This window comes from Vombatus ursinus, unplaced genomic scaffold, assembly GCF_900497805.2.
Source record: "Vombatus ursinus unplaced genomic scaffold, bare-nosed wombat genome assembly UNPS02009205.1, whole genome shotgun sequence".
NCBI lineage: Eukaryota > Metazoa > Chordata > Mammalia > Diprotodontia > Vombatidae > Vombatus > Vombatus ursinus.
Window position 1 is genome coordinate 4,439,499 of NW_020948983.1, and position 19,696 is coordinate 4,459,194.

The following is a 19,696-nucleotide window of genomic DNA, read 5'->3' on the forward strand; positions in this document are numbered from 1 at the left end:
CCTGAGAAGCCACTTTTTTCCTCCCTTAGCATATTTTCCCAGGCTAATGTAGGATTTGCTTGGTGTTTTTCTTCTTGGTAAGAGTGGGAGTAGTTTCTTTCAGGAATGGAGATGTCAGTGTTAGTGCTTATTCATTTCCTTTCCAATTTCACAGAGAAAAAAAATCAAATTCATCACTTCAGGGTTCATCGTGATGCCACACCTCTCTCTCTCTCTCTCTCTCTCTCTCTCTCTCTCTCTCTCTCTCTCTCTCTCTCACACACACACACACACACACACACACACACACACACACACACACAGAGTTTTACTCACAGGATCATACATTTAGGCCTGGATGGCATCTTACAAATCACTTCTTGGGAAAATCTTATTAAAATAAATATGTTACTGTCTAGAAATAGCAGACAAAGAAACTGAGGCACTCAGATTAAATAATTGCCCAAAGTCATACCACCAGCAATAAATGATTGAGTCAAGATTTGAACTTGGTCTCCTGATTACAAATATAGTTCTGTTTCTATTGTACTGAAATTCAGTTTTTAAAACTTTGAGTAGATTCTCACAGCTTAGTGTATTATAGCTGTTGCTGAAGAAGAGAATAGGAGCATGCTTAAAAAAGTAGGGGATAGGGTAAGCTAAGTTACTTTACATTGAGGGAATATGCCAGGAGTAGAGAATTCTGCACATTCATTCATTCATCAAACACTCATCAGATGCCTTCTCTGTACATTGTTTTATTTTAGTTACTAGGGAACATAAAAAAAGAAATAATATGAAGTCATTACTTTTATAAGAAATTAGTGTGCTTATATACAAATACATGTTTATTCTCATATATATACTCTAATTTATGTATATATGCAAACATACCCATATATGCATATATATAATACAAATAGAAATGTGAAGTCACAACCTTATAAGAATTTAGTGTGTATCCATGCATGTGTGTTCATCATATATTCATGTGTGTTTATAATACACACATATTCACTTTAACATAAATATCTGTGCATGTATATATATAAACACATTAATATATAGGTATATATAATACAAATAGAAATATGAAGTCACAACCTTATAAGAATTTAGTGTGTATCCATGCATGTGTTCATCATATATTCATGCATGTTTATAATATATGCATATTCACTTTAATATAAATATATGTGCATGTATATATACAAACACATTAATATATAGGTATATATAATACAAATAGAAATATGCAAAGTGTAAAGTGTTGATAGAGGAGGTGCCTCTTATGTGGACAGTAAAAGTAACGAGTTGCTTTAGGGCATTCTGAAGGTATAAAGAATATCCCTTTAGTCACAAAAGAAAACGGGAAAGCAGGACAGGATACATAGAGAGTTGTGATTTTTGTTTGCTTATTTGTTTTTTTTCCCTCTGCATTCCTTTCACCAGTCTGAGCTAATATTTTCTCTATTCTACTCAACTCAAAGGTAAAGGGCATTATCAGGAGAGTCTCGCCCCAGTGGCCTTAACTGCCCTCTCAGGAGCTCCTGAATCTCTCCGTTGCCCATTTGATGGTCATTATAAACAGCAGTGATGATTTCTTTGGAGTGTACCATTCAGACTTTCCCTTGTCCCTTTAAATGGTGAGCCTATCTCACGGAATAAGAAAGATGGTAGGCATGAGAGTACTCTAACAACATGAAGCCCTGTTTCATCAACGCCTTGAGTTATCAGTAGTATCTGAAAAGATTTTCCCAAATGTTGGCAATGTGCTTATGGTCCTTTCGACCATTCTTGGGCCATTACTTCATTTTCTTTATTGAGAGCAGGGTCTCCCGAGTTGTGCTCTGAACAGAATATTCAGTTTCATCTCCCAAATGAGAGGAGTTATATTGCTGTCACGGACTCTGACTCAATTAGCCTTTCATTCCAGAGACCAATTGGGAGTCAATCCTGAAGTTGTTAAGCAAAATGGGCCTAGTGGCATTAGTTCAGATGCTGAAGGACAGTAATCTCTATCCCCATTTGGTGCAGTTTAATAGTCTGCTCAAGAGAGTAGGCGAAACCAAGCTAGCATGGAAACAGAGAGTGACCTTTATGTCTCTAGAGGTAAGGAAGGGAGATTGGAGATGGAGGGGCAGGAAAGTTACTTGGGGGCTGGGTTGTACAATGCAACTTGAACCCTAGCTGCTTGAACTATATTTGGCCTCTGCAAAGTTAGATGCACAATACAACCAGATCATTAACTTTCATGACCACAGAAATTCTCCCGAAATTAACACAAAAACCAAGCTGGATACGATTGGAACCAGTTGAGTAAGCGTGAACCTTCTTTAGGGATTTCCCATGAAAAATAAATCCTTTAAACAGGCTGTACATTAAGTGGCTAAGTTTTATGTCCTCTAGAGTGTTCAATTACAGTGGAACTCCACCCCTGAGAAGTAAAAGAAGAAAGGAGAAAAAAGAAGGAAGGAAGGACAGACACATCAAGAAAGCGGAGGCTTTCAGGGAGCTCAAAATGCACATGGGCTAAACCTCATCTGGATGTTACTGACTTGGATGGCTGCTGTTCAGGAATTTTGCAAAGCCGTTTAGCTTCCTAGCACTGCCATTATCAGAAAGCATTATTAAGTACATCTCAAATGTCCCACTATGTTCAGTGCTGTACGAAGAGAATTAAACAAATACAGGGTTTATCTGGGTCGGAGGTGGAAAGGAATGTTAGAGTCTAAAGAGAAAATACTGACAAATAGGGTGTATATAAATAGTGCAAAAACAAAGGATAAATGCAAATAGCAAGAATAGAAGGGAATCACATAGTTTTTAGTCATTTGCTCAAGGAAATAACCTACTGCACAAGTACCATGTGGCACTCTAATGGGCTGTGAATTTCAATTTACATAATTACAAATTTTCTTCTCTGTGAAAGTGGCCATAATGTTTTCTTTTCTGGGCTTGGTTGGGCTCTTTAAAAAACCAAGCTAAAAAGGGACTGAGACTTCTAGCTCAGAGCTTGGGCAGCCCCTGTGCTGTATGCTGCTGGTATTTCTTTCCTTTAGGGCCCCAGAAGACTGTCTTACTCCTACCAGAGCTCCTGTGGGGGCCCTTCTGTCTATTCCTGACCTTTTTAGTGGAGAAAAGAAAAAAAAAAAACATTCCCTTAGACTACTGTGGAAGAAAGGGAAAGCAACATTGAGAGTTGCCTAACAAATGGTGATCCAAAGGTATCAGTTGCCCGGAAAACATTCAGTGGTGTCTTGTAAGTGGTTCAGATTCTCTTAAAATCCAGTATGGTCTCACAAGGTGGTTGTGAGGTTCAGATGAGCCTCTGTGTGTACAGGTGTTTTGCAAACCCTCGAGGTGCTTTATAAATGTTGGTCATCATTATTGTATCTCATTTGTACTCTTGCATTCATGCTTGAAATACACATCCATATGCTGTTCACTCTTAAGAAAGGTACACAACCATACCATCTCCTATAACTTGTCCATATTACAGGTTTTATTGTCTCATTTCATATGCAAAGTTAGCACCACTAAATGAAATTTATTAGGAGTATTCTACAGGGCACTCACTGGTAAGCTGCAAGGCACTTGGGCACAAGTGTTTAAATAAGGCTGCTTGGCCAGTTGTGTCTAAATGCAAGATGCTTCTCTTCAGAGTTTGGCAGACTCTTTAAAACTGGCCCCACAGTGATAGATGTTCCTAACCTTCCTAATCCACCCATTTATTGTAAGAATCAGATAAGATAATAATTGTTAAAGGGCTTAGCAGTGCCTGGCATATAGTAAGTGCTATATAAATGTTAGCTATTATTGACTGTAGGTTGCAGCTTTTTCCTCTAATCATGGCTTCTCCTTAGCTCCTAAGATGCAACAGCATTTTGTGTCACTGGTTTGAAATAAATCGCCATTCTCTTAGGCTAGTGGGCGAGGGGCTATTTGCAAGGCAGATTCAGGTCCTTTTGTAACTGGTAGGAATTACAGAAGCAGATGGGCTGTGGGCTGTAAGATCATCTCTAAGATGCCAGGGAGACATGTTTCTGTGTTAAGTAAATATTTTTCCAGTGTTTGCCTTAAGTGTGTGAAGAGAGCATATTTCTTGAAAGATGTACATAAGCAATGTCAGGAAATAAATATTGAACAGAAACTTCAAAACACCAAGATTTCTCTTGTTATAGGCCTTAGGGGCACCACTGTAAGCAAGCAGAGATAGAGACAGAGGGAAGGCTTTTTGTGGTTGTTGGTTGTTGTTTGGAGGGTGTTAATGGTTTAATGTTTCACATGTTATATGTTTATATAAAAAGGATATTGACAAAGAAAATGATGCTAAAGTTATCTGCCTAGAAGCTTAGGATTTTTTTTTAAACACATTTTTCCCCCCAACCCCACCCCTTTTGCCACATTGCAGATCTCGCCTTGCGGATTTTTTCACAAACTGCCAGCCTGAATCACGGTCTGTTAGCAGCTGTCTAAAGGAAAACTATGCTGACTGCCTTCTTGCCTACTCTGGGCTTATTGGTAAGATCTGAAGGGGATTGGGGGAGGCAGGGAGAAAGAAATGCTGTCTGGTTTACAAATGCCCACAAACTCTAACTACCTGACTATCTGTAAAATTCTTCAACATTCTGTGCTATGTTTTGACTTATCAGCCCTTTAGGAATACTCTGTAAAGAAAAAGATAATAGATGGAAAGGGACAAAGACTGGAAGTGAGGATCAGTAAGGGAAGGAAAAGGATAAGGGAGGACCTGAGAAGGAGCATGCTATTGAGAAAGCTGAGTTGTTGGAAAATTGACAGGGTAGAACAACAGAAGAGAGAGAATCGAGGTTTTGGAAGGAGAAGCAAGTCAAACAAAGTTAATTGAGAGTCTTGCTAGAATGGCAAACTTGGATATCATTTGATCCTGGAAAATGTTACTTCCCCACAAATCACTCTTTGGAAAGAATAATCCTTAATGTTGTTATCAGTCAATAAGTTTATCCGGCTAACTCAACCCTCAGTGTTCATGCTTATCATGGTGGATGTAAGCATCCTGGAAAATTGTCTCCTTTCCTTCCAAACCCAAGCATTCTTATAAATATCTAGTGGAAGGTGAGATTAAAAATGTCTCTAACTGTTTGGGAAGAAACCAGGAGGGTAGAAATCCTGGATGTAAAATGTAGGCAGGCAGGCAGAAGGGAAGGGAGCCGCGTGCAGCAGAAACAGGTGTAATATATGGCAGGAGGCTGTGTGGGTTTCTGTTCTATTGTGAATGGCATATTCTAAAGCGTAGTGAAAGGGATCCAGAGATCAGGGAAATCACAGCTGTCAGAAGTATAATAGCTCTGTCACCACGTATGTTTCTAACAGGTGTCAACGTGGAGGCTGAACAAGTCTCTAAACAGGTAAATGCCCCACCAAGAGCAAAGGTACAGGCAGTACTGTAACCAGAAGGGAGATCCTCACTAAAAGCCATTGAGGAGATCCAAAAAGTATTGAAACTAACTCAGAAATATTCCCAGTGTTTAGGTACACTCATTACTACAACTCTACAATCACTTTTCTTAAAAAGATATACAGAATGTTTTGTCGGGCAAATCTTACGTGAGCATTTTCATTTGCAGTGACATTTCCAGTTAGCACATTCTTCTTAGGAGATGTTCTGTATTTGCATTCTCTTCTTCTCCATAACAAATGAATTAATAATCATTTATACCAGTGATTATTTCTATATTAAGTTTTAATCTTGTTTTTAGCAATAGCTTTCTTTGCTTCTTGTACCCCCGAATTGGGTGTTACATTTTAAGAATTGGCAAGCTTGAATATCAAAGGAAGGAAGGAAAGAAGACATCAAAGATCCTAAGAACAGAGATCTTGTCAGACCAAATCCATTTAAGGATCTTGGAGATGTTTCACCTGGAAGCCAGAAGACCCAAGGCAGGGGGACATGATAGCTGTACTCCAGAATTTGAAGGGCCATCCTGTGGAAGAAGGATTGGTAGTGTTCTGCTTAGCCCCAGGGGTTGCAACTAGAACAGTGGATAAAAGATATCAAGAGACAGATTTCTGCTATGTACAATGACAAAATTCCCAACAATTGGAATGGTCTGAATATGGAATGTGCTACCTCCAGAGTCAGTAGCTTCCCCATACTAGAGGTCTTCAAGTGGATACTGAATGGTGTTGTCAGAAATACTATGGAAGGCATTCTTGTTCATTAGACTGGGCTTGATGACCTGGAGGAGTTGGGACAGTGGTCCTTTCAAACTCTGAAATTCTGTGATTGTAATTATTAGTCTTGTTTACATGTCAGCATTTTTAAATGATAGAAACTCAGATTTGTATTCTAATTAGCATTCAGGAGGCTGTTGAAAATCAAAAGTAGCTGCTGTAGCTAGTGAGAACCTCCATAAATTGGAAAAGTAGGACCACTCCCCCCCGCCTTTCAGAATTTTTGCCATAATCTCCTCACAGCACTTTGAACTGGGTACCTCATGAGCACTGTGGTATTGTCAAAGTATTGTACTGTATGATGGCGATGGAGTCATAAGTTCTGTGAGACCATTCCCTGACTTGGGGACTTGGCATCTCTTTAATTCTTAAACACTTGAAAATCAAGGTAACAGTGAGTGTATGACAACAACTAGCAGTGTGAAACTCAGCATGCTTTGTACCTCTCCTTCAGTACTGATTTCTTAGGTTGTTTAATTATAAACTCCTTCAGAGCAGGGGCCATGGCCTTTTTATATGTATATGAAGTAGTTGGCATAAAGTCATGCACCCCTGGATGCCTAATAAGTAACTCCTTGCCTCACTCACTGATTTTCCCATTGTGTGTTTGGAGTACATAGTCCTTTAAAACCCATAGAGAACATCTGCAAACAGGAGTGGGAAGCTTGGTATAGGCATGCTAGAGGCCACAACTCTCATTGAAGCCCATATTCCCTGGCATGGAATGGAAAGCCGTATTTAGAAATACTTCTTGTAGCAATGATTCTCAAAGTTTTTATGTGCGTGGATCACTTTGGTGGAACAGAATAACCACACCAGGCTGTTAGTACTTTCCTCATTCCTCTTTGGCTCAGAGAGAGACAGAGATTGAGGGAGGAAGGAAGGAAGGAAGGAGGGAAGGAAAGAAGGAAATAAGGAAAAGAAAAGAAAGAAAACTTCAACAAGATCATTTGAGAAAATGGTAGTGTCTGAGATGAGTCACTTATGAGAGAACAACTAGTTTTTATGAAAATAAATAATTAATAGAAAACAAGCTTGGCTTCAAAGAAGAGATATGACAAAATATCCCCCTCCCCTTATTCTTTTGCAGGGGTGAGGACTTCACAGGTGTGTAACATTCCAAATAATGTCAGGTTTTTTTTCAAATGTATTGACTAATTTTTGCTGATTTTTTTTTCTTTTCCTGTTTTTTTTTTAATTCTTTATTATAAGAGGTGGCTCTCTGGTAGGGGAGAGTACAGGGGAAATTTTGAATAATATAAACAAAAGATGTCAATAAAATCTATCTTAAAAATAAGAGAAATAAATTATTAATTTATGCCCATTTAGATGTTGTCAGAGATAAGACTGCTAAGAGGACCATGTGGAAGATCTTCTAGGGTCAACAAGGCCTCAGAGCCACTGTTTTAGAGAATTACTTTCATCTACTTTATAATAGAAAGTATCCATACACTTGAATGTCTCATGAGCTTGGATCTTAAAGACAAAAATGTAGGTCATGTGTATGTGATGTGACACTGATTGCCTTCTAAATTTGCTAACGTCATTTAATAATCTCCATGTACTTTTGAGGGAACAAAATCAAAGTTCTCAGAAATACCAGATATAGAAAATTTCTACCACCTATTTGGGCAGGTTGATGTTTTTTTGCTTTTGTTTTTTAAGAAAGCTAAGGAGTTACTTCTCAGCTCATGCATTCTCAACCAGTTCTACTATGCTCCAAATCATCCATATTATTTGTGAAGAGAAACAAGCTGCTCATGGAATTCAGATTAAATTTTTAAGGCAAATGGATAAGTTACTTTATTCTGAAACAAGTTTTTATAAAAAATGCACTGCTTACTATAATTTCGTATTCAACTACCATAATTCTAAATACCTACCAGCCCGCCAGCCACTGACCACCATGAACAACATATTTCTTTTGATGTGATCCAAAGGTCCGTGTTGTTATTGAATGTGACTGAGCATTGTACATGTTCTGGTCTCTCCTTCAGGCACAGTGATGACACCTAACTATATAGATTCTAACAGCCTCAGTGTGGCTCCGTGGTGTGACTGTAACAACAGTGGTAATGACTTAGAAGAATGCCTGAAATTTTTGAATTTCTTCAAGGACAACATGTGTCTCAGTGAGTAATTCATGGTTCATCTAAGAAGTTGGGTTATTCCTGGTGACTTTCTCTGTTTCTCCCTCCTTTAACATTGGTGTGGTAACAATCTCATTTATATATTTGGCCACATTTGAGCTTTAGAACCTCGACCCAAGGAATTGCATGTTGCTGAGTCGTTGAATCTAAGAGTCTAAGGCAGACAGCTCCAGATATCTGAAGCCCTTAATGTGTGTCTTGGGTTGGGGGCAGAGGAAGGAAAAGAGGAGAATTGATACACAAGAGACCTTAGAACTTGAGTAGAATTTACAGTATGAGAAACTCAGGTAGATTAAATGGGGGATAAATCACAAAGGATTTTGATGGAAGAAGAAAAAAATGTTAACAACAAAACTTTTTCAGATGGTCAGGTTTTGACTACAGAGATGGGTCATCAATATTTTTTTACCAGAATGAGCTTACAGTAATGCAGTGAGCAACGTCACTGTGCAGATGCCTTGTATTACTTCAGCTGTATTCACATAGTACACATTTCCTCTTTCTAATTTGGGTAGGTAAACAGTTCTCAGCTATTAAGTTGCAGAAACTAGTAAAACCCAGACTGAGTACCAAGTTACCTATCTTTCATCACATAAGATTTACTGTCATTCCCAGTTGTGTGTTAGAAAAGATTGAAGCTACTTTAGTATCAATATACATTCCAAATAACATAAATGATAGTAAGGATAGTTTTCTCTTCATCCCTTGGGTCTAAAGAGCTGGATCTAAGTATTTGTCTTTAAAGCTGCCCTCTGTGTCTGTAGGAATTCTGGAGAAAATAAGATGTGATTAGATGCTAGGAATCAAGATGGAATCCTTCCTCTTATGTAAGATTCCTTAAATGCTAGCCTCATTCCTCTTTGTACAGTGGGCATACAAGTATTTCCTGTGGAAAGATCACTAGGCTAAGAAGACCTAGGTTCAAGCCCCACTGTTGCATTTCCTTAGTTAGCTGTAAGGAAAATCTGACTCTTAATTTCCTAATGTGTAAAATGGGGATTAATGTCAAAGAATTAGAGCTCAACTAATCCAGCACCCAGGAAAGTGAGGCCCATAAAGGCCAACTACCATGCTTAAATTCATAGAACTGGTAACAATTAGGATTTGAATCCAGATCTCTTGACTCAAAATCCTTTTTCACTATTAAACTGTTACACAATATAAAATTGTGAAGAAAATTATTTGCAAATTGTGCAAGACTGTTTAATTTGTGCTGTTATTAAGTAGAAACCAGCCTTTACTCCTAAAACTCTTAATCCAAGTAATTTATCACCTTATACCTTAGATATTTTATTCATTCAACCAGATGTCTACATTGTTCTCTCTAATGTGCTAGGCACTATACCCACTCATTTAATGTTACATTTTGGAGGCCTGAGTGGAGGGCCAGTAAGCCCTAAGGTCTGAGATGCAGAGGCATTTCAGAAGTCATTGAGCCATCTCCACCCCTTCCTGGATTCTTCATGTAAATCTATAGCAAGGAAAGTGGGATTTTTGCGTTGTTTTGATTTTTCAAAGCATAATAGTCCCTGCTTCTTTTCTGTCCTGTGCTCACTTCTGGCAGAACGCCACTTTTAATAGAAATAAAACAATGACAGTAAAGGTCAGTGTGAGAAAAAAAAATCATATTCATCCTGGCTGGGGAACTTCTCCTTTACAAATACATAAAAGTTGGTTCTGGTGAATAGTATTGTAGCCTCTGGGAGAGTGGGAATGCGGAAAGTTAGGGTCATTGTTTCTAATGACTTTTCAGTACCAGTAAAAGCTGGGTCTGCTGCAGAGGCCAAGAACTTGTTAAAATTATTCGCAATAGTTCATTTATACCTCCTTCAGAAGTGACAGTAAAAAGGCCTGAGAGTCTGGCTGTTAAATCTAGTTAGTACAAAAAAGGTCTTTATAGCTCAAAGAGATGTTGGCACTTAGGGAAGTACCATCCCAGAAAACTAAAATGGACTTGGGATGTGATTAATAGGGATCATTGTGGTGGTTAAGAAGATCCTGAACTCCAATCTAAGATCTTGTGTTTACTACGTTTGTGACTTAAGTAATTCTCTTAACCTCTTTCTGGGCCTCAGTTTCTTCATTTCTAAAATGAGGAGGTTGGATTCTATCATCTCCAAGATTCCCTCTAGTTCAAGATTGATGGATATCCTTTTAAAACCAAAATCTTTAAGACAAGGGGTCAGCAGGGCAGCTAGGTGGCACATTGGGTAGAGCACCGGCTCTTGAGTCAGGAGGACCTAAGTTCAAATCCAGCCTTAGACAGTTACTAGCTGTGCGACGCTGGACAAGATACTTAACCCCGATTGCATCTAAAAAAAAAATTAAGTAGTAATAATAATAAAATGAGGGGTCAGCTCAGTACTCTGAAATTTTTGTTAAGGTGTGGCTCTTACTAGAGTGCCTTGGATATCATTACAACACCACCAGGAATTCAGCCTATTGGTAGGGTCATAGTGGTAGAGCCTGAAAGGAATTTAGATGTCATTTAGGTCAACTTTTTTTTTTTTTAATACAGATGAAAATACCGAGGCTTATAAAGGTTTAGGAACAATTCTTAATTAAAATTTTGGTTATTAGGAAAGAAGGAAGAGGTCATTCACAAGTCTAATTCACATTAAATATGAGAAAAAGAAGGTATTACAGGAAATGTAGCTTTGGTAGTGCAGAGTTTAAGAATGCTCTTGAATTTTAATTTAATTTAATTATCTTTAATTAAGATAATATCATAATCTCATTTGAAGATGAGTTTAAGATTCTAATTTCAGGATTGATATGCAAGTTGGTGCTTTTCTATATAATGAGCAACACTCCAAACAAGTTACTTAACCTCTGTCTACTTAACCTCAGTTTCCTCATTTACTAAATGGAAATAATAATAGTATCTACCTGCCAGAGTTGTTGTGAAGATGTCGTTGTTATTTAGTTGTTTTCAGTCATGTGCAACCCTTCATAACTCCTTTTTGGGTTTTGGCACAGAAACTGGAGTGGTTTGCCATTTTCTTCTTCAGCTCATTTTACAGATGATGAAACTGAGGCAAACAAGGTTAAGTGACTTGCCCAGGGTAACATAGCTAGTGTCTAAGGTTAGCTTTGACTTCAGGTCTTCCTGATTCCTGACCTGGTGCCACCTAGCTGCTGTTGTAAAGATACAATAAGGGAATATTTGCATAGAGCCTTGCAAACTATATTAAATACTGTTGCTGATGCTATTGCTGTTATTATTATTTGTTGTTAATAACTGAAAATGGCTGTCTTGCTGACCACCTGCCTAAAAGAGTAAAGGGAAGAACCCTTGTTTTTGGATTTAGTTAGGATAATTGCTTGCCTTTGTCCTGCTGTCCCTGGCCCCATTTTTCACCTGTTCAGCTGTGTAGAGATTGCAATGGCATAAAAACATTTATAATGATTTGCAGCAGTGTCTTCCAACATGAGAAACATAAAAATTTTAAAAACAAGGTCCCAATTTAGTGGAACTTAAAGGATAACAACTTTAGAGCAAAATGTCACTCTAAGAGGAAGATTAGACTTAAATTATTCCATCTTGTATATAGAAAAATGCCAGCTAAGAATGCTATATTAACAGTTTGTGCATTCAGGTCCCAAATGAAAATGTTTGATTTCGTATACAATGAATATGGAATAAGAAATTCCTAAATCCATGCCGATTCCCTGAAGACATGATTAAAAACTGTTTTTCTATTCATTTAGGGGCTGGGGACTGAGGGGAACAACACACAACCAATTGCCTCTTTGCCATTAAAAAAAGAAAAACACAATTTAATCCCAGGAAAATTATGATAAGCTTTTAAAATTTTACATTGTAAACTTTTGGCTTAAGCAGCTCTGCTCTTACCTAATTATGCAGATTTTGTTTGGAAGACTAGGAGAAAAAAAAAAGAATAAAAGATCATCGTCCTTAAACCATCACATATTTATGAAGTTTGAGTTGGTTGTTGTTTTAATAAAATGAGTAGCTTTAAGTGAATAAATAAATGGCCCACTTTTTGCTTTAAACTTGTCATGCAGTGGAAAGAACCTTGGTGTTATTACTAGATCACTTGAGTTCTAATCTTACCAAGGTTGGATGTTTGCTATCTTTTTGTCTTTGGGCCAGACACTGCATTTCCCTGGGTCTCAGTTTTCTTTATCTATAAAATGAGCTCAGTTTCTTCATCTGTGAAATGAAGGGTTTGAAGTACATAGCCTTCCAGCATTAGAGATATGTTCTTGTCCAAATTGGTGCCTTCGTGTCATTGAAGCATCTGAATCTTTCAGTTAAGGCCATTTGGGACTTGAAAATACTAATTTGCTTTTACCTTAAAGGTTTGACTTTCTCTCAAGGTTATGCATGGAAGACATGAAAGGTCATAAGCTATAGCAGAGTTCATGCTTCTATGACCATATTTCCAAAGTACTTGACAGATACATATTTCACAAAGAATAATTTCATCGAAAGAAGTCAGTTGGTGAACCGAGAACACTTTCTTTGTTCGGGCCACTTGTGCTACTGGTAATATTTACTATTTGACCTTGACTTTGAAACTGGGTTCTCTCTATTTCCCTACAGAAAATGCAATCCAAGCCTTTGGCAATGGCTCCGATGTGAATGTGTGGCAGCCTGTCCTCCCCGGACAGACCACCACAGCCACGACCACAACAGCCTTCAGAGTCAGGAGCAACAAGTCTCTGGGCTCAGGGTCAGAGAATGAAATCTCATCCCATGTTTTGCCACCTTGTGCAAACCTACAGGTAAAAAGATATGATAAGCCCATAATTGCAGAAGTGGGCTGGGAGAGGAGAGGGTAGAAGAGATAGACTGGGCAATGGAGAATATCCTGCAAGGTCGTGCTACACGTCCACAATATGTGCATAGTTGCATTTGTTTTAAGTTGTAGGGCCGACAGTGTTGTCTCTGGGGCAGTGACGTATAACAGGAAGGAGGTGGTGTCGGGAGATACCTGAGTTGATATTTTGGCTTAGCCTTAGACACTTCTCAGTGGTGGGATTGTGAGGAAGATGGGACTTTTTGAAGCTCCATTTGGTGATAACTTTAGTACTTACCTCATGGGGTTGTTTTAAGGGTCAAACGAGATAATGAATATAAAGTGTTGAGGGCCTTGCCAACCTGAAAGCGTTGTCGAGAAGGGTCGGTTATTTGACCACATGACTAGCAAGCGATGAAGCTGGGATTAGAGCTCATTCCACCCAATTCCAAATCTAGTGTAATATAGCTCTTTCTCTTTGGTTCACACTTGACTTCCTGTCTCCTCCTTATCTACTTTTCTGCTTTTTGTCATTTAATTCAGTATTTTTAAAAATGTCATTGTGATATCCCTATTAATGGCACATAAATCACAAGTGTCCAGAAAATTATATAACCTATCATCATAAAGGGATTGAGCATACAGTGTTCCTAGGGCAACTAGGGCAGTGGACAGTGTTGGACCTAGAGTCAGGAAGACCTGAGTTCAAATCCAGCCTCAGACACTAGCTGTGTGACCTTGGGCAAGTCACTTAATTCTGTTTACCTTGGTTTCCTCATCTGCAAAATGAACTGAAGAAAGAAATGGCAAATCCCTCCAGTGTCTTTTCCAAGAAAACCCCAGTGACTCAGCAACACCAGCAACAATATGGTGTTCCTGAAGGTTCATAGGATCATAGATTTAGAACTGGAGGAGACCTTCAAGGTCATCAGGGCCAGCCCCTTCATTTTATAGATGAAATGAGTCACAGAGAGTTTAGATGTCTTACCTAAGGTCATACAAGTAGTATGTGTCTGAGACAGGATTTGAACCTGAGTCTTCTCACCTCCAAGTCTAGTGTCTTATCCATTAAGCTTAAATGAATGCTCTGGGCAAAGAGAAGCCAGGTTTGTTTGTTTGTTTGTTTGTTTGTTTGTTTTGGTTAGTGTGCTGACCATTGCAAAATATGCCATATATGTGGTATTATGTCATGGATTTGGTACTTTATTATAGCATTTTGCATGTAGTTTTTAATAAATGCTTCATTCATGCATTTATTCATAATGGAAAAGAACTCTGGATATAGAATCAAAGGATCCAGGTTCCAGTCTTGCTTCTGCTACTTACTATCTCTGTGGCCTTGGTGGAATTACTTTGTCTCTTCGTGACCTTATATGTAAAATGAGGTGATTAATCTAGGTGATCAGTACAATTATTTTTCACCCCTAAATATGTGACATTGTTCATATTTCTTGAACATCATAACTAAATTGTTAAATCCTTTGTTGAAGAGAAGACATGCGCTCTGAGAGCTGTTTGACATCTAAAAACTCTTGGGAAATGGGGAGTTCACCCCCCCCATAGGCATTAAACAAGTCACTTATCAGCCTACCCTTAAGATTTATCATTCTACTTTTTGTTGCCTTATGGAAATGCTCCATGCCAGGAAATTCACAAAGCCCGCATTTTGTACCCTTCAGTGATATGCATGATTTGGCTGTACTGAGAACCAATATTTCAGCACCAACACATAAATACCCCTCTTTTCAAAGAAGGAATTTGTGTTACCACTGCTGGGTTGCCCTGGCAACATCAAGAAACACATGAATTCTGTTCCCAAGAAACAGTGCCTTTCCTTCCCCTGTATTAGTGACAAAAACTCAACTTCATCAATAGAGAGAAAAGTAACAATTAAAGTGTGATGTTTATCTTGGGGATTGCCATTTAGCTTCTCAGCAGAGAGAGAAAGTAGAAGTGAAGGGCTGGAGACAGTAAGAAAAAACCCTTCCAAACCACTTCTCCCTCTCCCATGATGTACCAGATTGAGTGGTAATTATTCCTTGGATTTACAGAATGTTTTGCTTCCCAAGAACCAATTAAGCGTTTCTTCTATCTACCTTATCTTTTTGAGACTCACAGCTACTGTGTGTGTCCTACAGATCTGGGACAGGGTAGATAGCACCTTCCCCTTACTGTGTTCAATGAAATTAATACTGTTATAGGGCCAGTGAATTAGCTGATAAATTGACTCCTACATTTTCTGAGCAGAGGTCAGAAAGAGAGAGAGACAAAGAGAGAGAGATTATGTGTGTGTGTGTGTTGAATAGCCCTCTTCTTTTAAATATGTTTTCACATTTCATTGGCTCATTGCAGCCATACTGTGAGGTATAGGGGGCAAATGTCACTTCTGTATTACTGATGAGGGAGCTATGATGTATAAAAGTTTAGGTGCTTTGCATAAAATGACCTCAGCTTTGTGATCAAGCTGGGACTTGAACCCAGGCCCCCAGAATTCTAGCACAGTGAGCTTTCTGCTATATCATATTCTTGACCAAACCTCAAATTTCTCTGGAGTAGATAAATAGAAAACATGATACCAAAGCTGGAAAAAGGAATAGATAGGGGAAAATGATCCTCAATCTTTACAGATTAGCATTGGCCTAAAGTAAAAGACACTGGGAGCAAGGAGAATCATTGCTCACTGTGGAAAATAGGACCTATCGATCTAGCATTAAGGTGGGGAAGAAGAGGAATATAAATTGAAAACAACTCCCTGAATTTGAAATTGGAGGACAGGCATTAAAATTCCAGCTCTGCTATTTACTACTTGTATGACCTTGGGCAATTCCCTTTACTTCTGGAGCTTTTATTGTCTTCATCTGCAAAATGAGTGAATTGGCCTAGATGAGATCTAAGGCCTTCTCCTGCTCTATGATTTACTGGATTTCCTGAGGGCAAAGCCTTAGACTTTTGAATAATGCAATATACAACTTATTCAATAATCCAGAGCTTGGGCCAGGAAATTTGGATGCAAAGTTACCTACTTAGTGACCAGGCAACAACACCCTTCTTTTCTTTACGATTTAAAATGCTGGTGAAAATTTTTCTGGTTAATCAGTTTGTGAGAACTGAAAATTTGTTTCAAGGCTGACCTGTAGGTAGGGATATATGGTTCAAGGAGTCAGGAGGAAAAAATAGTGAATGGGATGGGAGAAATAAGGGGAAAGTGTTTTTCCCTTTTACTTTGTTTCTGTTCCTATTTTTAGAGATGTTGTCAATGCTTATAGTTTTCAAGATGCGTTCTCTCTCTCCCCCTTCCCCTTTTGGTCCAGTTCTTCTCTTCCTTATTCCACATGAATTCCCAGTTGCCAAGGGGTTCTAGAAATGCCTTGAAAAGTGTCCATTGTTCTACCCTGGTGTGTCTTTACACAGAATAGAACTAACTTGAATCAGCCCTGGTTCCACTTGTAACAGATTTGGACCAAGTCTACTGCTTTGGCAGATCTAAAGTTCACATCCCATGAGAAGTGTCCCCTTGTAATATTTTTAAATATACAATAATTATGAGAAAGGTCGTGGGGAGTTGAGTTCTGTCTTAACATTTGAGATAGATTTCCCTTTTGGAAGGGAAAAAAAAGTAGAGAACAAACATTTTGAAGTCTGCTTTGAAAGTACGATTCTCAGTAAACCAAGCTTAATTATGTTTCAAGACACATCTGACCATCAGGGTGGCATTAAGATATGGTGTGTATACAGTATATCTGCAGTTCCTATTAAATGGACCTTTTTGCATAAAAAAGGAAAAGTTGATTGATTAGTATAAAATGTCATAGAAATGTCCAAGTTCTAACCCCCTGAGGTTTTAAAATACAGGGTATTAGGTAACCTGCCAAGCTGCCATGTCAGAGCTAATTGGCAGTCATATTAGCAACAGGACTGGCACCGTCTGTGCTATTGTTGGCACATTTCTTTGACTTGTACAAAGTGGCCACGTGAAAAACAAAGAGACATTAATAATTCCACCCATTTATTTCATCTTCTATACACTTGAATGGTCTGCTAACGGGAAAAGTCTTGGGATATTTAAACAAAATGGACTGTACTTGTCGCTTATTTAAAGTAAATATTTTTAGGAGATGTAAGCTTTTGAAAAATTTCCATTTTGCATCATATACTTGATTTAGTGCTAGGGATTTTAAGTGACAATCTCAATGCATTATGTGTATGCCTCAGGTTCCAGGAAAGTGAAGAAGTCCAGGGTTCAGATTATTGTGTTAAAATAAGCAATTTGGGAGAAATATCACTTTGGGGACCTGATATTCACCCCAGTCCTAAGCCCCAAGGACATAATTCATGCATTCTTGTCTGTTGCAGCTTCCCAGAGGAGTGTTTTACAACTTAATATTTGATATTTATATAATGCTTTAAATGTTACAGAAATGCCATACATAATTTTTCTCATTTGGGTCTCACTGGTCCCCTGAGGTAGGCACTACAGGTATTTATTAAACCCGATTTTACTATTGAGAAAATAGATTTAAGAAGGTTATGTGACTTGCCAGTGGTCACACAGTCAATAGTTAGAGGTGATTTGAACTCAGGTCTTTATGTTCCCAAGTCCGTAATCCTTGGGAAGTATGTAGTCTAAGAATTATTCCCATTTTACAGAGGACGGTAATGAGGCTCAAAGGTTAAGTGAGACCTACTCAAGGATTAACATCTTGTAATAGGCACCCCTTAAATGAGATTCATAAGATAAATCATGATATTGAGAGCTAAAAAGGACTTTAAAGACTGTCAGCTCCAATCTCCTCATTTTATACATGAGGAAACTGAGGCACAGACTTACCCAGGATCACACAGCTAGTAATTGTCTGAGGCAGGATTCAAACTCAGGTCTTCCTGAAACCAAATCTAGTACTCTATTCATTACTCTACCTAACTGACTCTTGAGGCCAGAAATTGGTTGTTTCTAGAGATTGTTGGTGAAGACAGTTCTATATTCAAGTCAATTAATTTGGAGCACGTTGTTATCACCATGTTACTAAATTTGCTCGCCCTGCTTATAATATTTAGGAAGTTTTATAGATAATTACTACCCAGATATCCCCTCTACTCTCACCCCCCCAAAATTATTGAAATTTGTGTTAAGCTGAAACATTAAATATGGCAGAGCAGGGTGAAGATATGTCAGGCCTAGTAGAAATACTGATCGCCAGAAATTGATGAGACACAAGGTGTTTGATGTTTCTTCCTCAATAATCTGATTTTCTTCCTTGAGGAGATGAGACATAGTCAGATTCTTACATCACAGTACCAAATATGGAAGCGGTCTTTACAGGATTAATCTCCACCATCTCTCGTGAAATTGATGCACCACCCTAAAAGCAGAGGCATTGGATCAAAAGCCAGTATGTGAAATTCAGCCAGAACCAACCCAGGCACCTACAAAAGCCTTAGGTTTCCAGTTCAGGTTCAGTTAGTTTTCTACCCCTATCTCCAGTGAAGCTTCACCAGTTGGATACTTTTGAGATGTGCTCAGCTTCTGAGGAGATCATAAGATCAGTGTCCCAAACATCAGTGGCCATGATTTTCAGATGTGTGGATTGCCTGTCTGGAATAGGTTTACATTTTACTTTTACAGTGGCAGAAGATGATTTATCTCTCCTGGGCCACATCTGGAAATTTAATTCAGTTCAATTCAGGGAAACATGTGTTTGTGCAGATCACTCTACTTGATTCTGGGGAGTAGAAATTAATAAGAAAAGGTTTTCATTTTATAGATCATCATTGTGGCAAGAGAACTCTTATGAAGCTCCAAATTCTTATCTTCTTTAGAAACACACACACACACACACACACACACACACACACACACACACAACAACTACCTAAAATAACCCCTTCTACAATCAAGTATGACATTCTGTTGGAAGAAACAAAACTCTAAACACCAATAAATTAATAGCAACTAAGTTAGGTTAAGTGTAGAAGAGAGGTACAAAGTTCTATACGCACATAAGGAAGAATCCCTTTTGGTTCAGGTGATCAAGAAAGACTTACGGAAGCCTTTGAGGTGGGCCTGACAGCTTCATAGAATTTTAGCAGGTAGCAGCTGGTAGGTTGGGCAGCTATATGGCGCAAGCCTTGAGTCAGGAAGACCTGACTTAAAAACTGGCCTCAGATACTTATTAGCTTGTGACCCTGGGTAGGTCACTTCACCCTGTTTGCCTCTGTTTCCTTATCTGTAAAATGATCTGGAGAAGGAAATGATAAACCACTCCAATATCTTTGCCAAGAAAACCCCAGATGGGGTCATAAAGAGTCAGACATGACAAAAATGACTGAACAACAACAAAAGTGATTGGTGGGATGGGAGTGACGTTTGTGCCAACTGCAAATAATAACAGGAAAAATAGGTGGAGAAGTGAGACGGTCTGGTGAATAATGAGTAGTCCAATTTTGCTAAAGGATATGTCCCAGCTCTGGTCTTTTGATTGGAAGACTGTTGCCTTTTTGGCTGTACCATAGGATTTGACATTATGACCCATATCCAAACCATGACATCTTAATTTGGTCAAGGTACTTTGAAAAGTAGTCCCCTTG

The 19,696-nt window shown here is 38.5% G+C and overlaps 1 protein-coding gene across 3 annotated transcripts in view; it reads left to right on the forward strand.

The window, feature by feature from the left end:
* GFRA1 (GDNF family receptor alpha 1) overlaps nt 1-19,696 on the forward strand; it is a 299,658-nt gene that overhangs the window by 237,055 nt on the left and 42,907 nt on the right. For all 3 annotated transcript variants that reach the window (XM_027851809.1, XM_027851807.1, XM_027851808.1), the window contains 3 exons: nt 4,394-4,503; nt 8,193-8,327; nt 12,916-13,097. In XM_027851809.1, the coding sequence (XP_027707610.1) occupies nt 4,394-4,503; nt 8,193-8,327; nt 12,916-13,097 (427 nt within the window). The remainder of the gene's footprint in view (nt 1-4,393; nt 4,504-8,192; nt 8,328-12,915; nt 13,098-19,696) is intronic.